The sequence below is a fragment of the Agrilus planipennis genome, unplaced genomic scaffold, assembly GCF_000699045.2.
Source record: "Agrilus planipennis isolate EAB-ADULT unplaced genomic scaffold, Apla_2.0 scaffold69, whole genome shotgun sequence".
Taxonomy (NCBI): Eukaryota; Metazoa; Arthropoda; class Insecta; order Coleoptera; family Buprestidae; genus Agrilus; species Agrilus planipennis.
Window position 1 is genome coordinate 404,482 of NW_020438962.1, and position 1,829 is coordinate 406,310.

The following is a 1,829-nucleotide window of genomic DNA, read 5'->3' on the forward strand; positions in this document are numbered from 1 at the left end:
TTAATTGTTTATCAATTTTATATAACTTACTTATAAGTAGAAATTACTTAATTTCTGCTTGTAAAAAGTATATTTTACATATTTCATTTCTTTTTTAAAATTTTAAATTTGTTTCAATTGTAAGGGTGCAATGCAACTGTTTAATTCACCCTTTGGGGACAATATCGCAACAGTTTTCACGAAAATATTGTCGGCACGCCATTTTGTATTTCCTTCGTCTTTAAAATATTGAAAACGAACCCAGTTTGTGCTGCCAACAACGAGTTATTTATGAAGTATTAATAATCTCATAATTTTATAATTGATAAAGGGGGGAAGGGGAAGGTGAACATTGACGACTCGTCACGGAAGGGATTGAGACTTTTACACTTTAATCAAATCAAAAATGCAGATAATATGTAAAATAAACTTGTTACTGAGTTAATTAAGACCGGTCCTGTTTTTATACAAATTTTGGCTACTTTGTTTGCATACTGAAGATGCTGTTAATTAATTTTAATCCTAATTTTATTATTTGACGAGTCGTCAATGGTATCTGTTGTTTTCATGTTGTCTAATAAAATTGGAAATATGATCCGAGAGATGCTGCCCAATCGGGAAATATTCAAACTATAATTAATTGCCTTAAAAAATAAGAATAATAAAAACGCTGTCATAGACGGCTCGTATTTAGATAAACTGGGAGTTAGATAATAAATGACAAAAATAATACCGAGGGCATTGTTAATTCGTACAAATGACTTCAGTCAACTTTTCATATAAATAATAAAGTTAATAAAAGTCTAACGCGATTTAAACATTTTGGGAGGATGTTACGCATTGTTTAAAAAGATTTTGAAGGTTTGGTTAGTTTGCAACAGTTTTTAGCAAGAAATAGGGGATATTTTCAGATAAATGTGGTTGATAAAACATATTCAAAATAACAACATTGTGCATTTTTGTTTCCATAACATAATAAGAAAAAAAATCCGACAAACAAATGTGTGGTTTCTATGTTTTGCCTTACCTGTATATGAAATTTGATTTTTTTACATTTACATATTGTCTATCAATGTAAGTAGTACATTTAAAAATAAAATATACATTATTTATAGGAACGTTTAATATGTATCTATAATAAAATGTGAAATTTAAAGCTTAACTTTGTTAGATAATAAAAAACAAAATTGATCTAAAAAATTTAATCGTCATACGTAAGCATACAACTCGAAATTTTCAGAATTTAAAAGGGTTGTATTAGTTATGTTTTTAATAATCCATTAATAATATTAAAGCATTAATTTTATTTTGGTTTTAACCCTTTTTTGGTATTTCTTTTGCAGCGGTTTGCTTTAATTACAATTCTTAATAACTTAACGAATTATTACTTTTTTTATTCCAATTTTGTAGTCATAATGAGACGCCTATGGTGTTTATTGGCTTTAATTTTATTGTGAAAACTGACCCGTAAGGTGCTGCCTTTTACTACAAATATTTAAACTATAAGGAATTATATTCAAATTTTACCTTTTTTTCCTTTTATTTTTAGAAAATATCGTCTGATACAACATAAAAATTAACTGATGATAGAAATCCTGGTTTTCATCACGTATTTTTATTCATCACAATTTTGAATATTTTAAAAACAAAAAAAAATCAATCAGATTTTTTTTAAAACCTATTTCATCTACAAAATAATCTAGGAGGGTAAATACATGGGTAGGTAATAAAAAAAGTACTTAGAATTATGTAGACGCTTATTAGATGATTACTTTTTTTTATGCTACTTTTTTTTGGTATAAAAATAGTACGAGCCCCTTGCAGTGGGTGGCACGGGGTCTCCAAAAAGT

General features: G+C 27.3%; 1 protein-coding gene across 1 annotated transcript in view; it reads right to left on the reverse strand.

The window, feature by feature from the left end:
• Nucleotides 1-1,474: 1,474 nt before the first annotated feature.
• Nucleotides 1,475-1,829, reverse strand: part of LOC108735793 (lipase member H-like) — a 2,622-nt gene continuing 2,267 nt past the window's right edge. Inside the window, exon 4 of the mRNA XM_025975221.1 lies at nucleotides 1,475-1,479. Coding sequence (XP_025831006.1) covers nucleotides 1,475-1,479 — 5 coding nt within the window. The remainder of the gene's footprint in view (nucleotides 1,480-1,829) is intronic.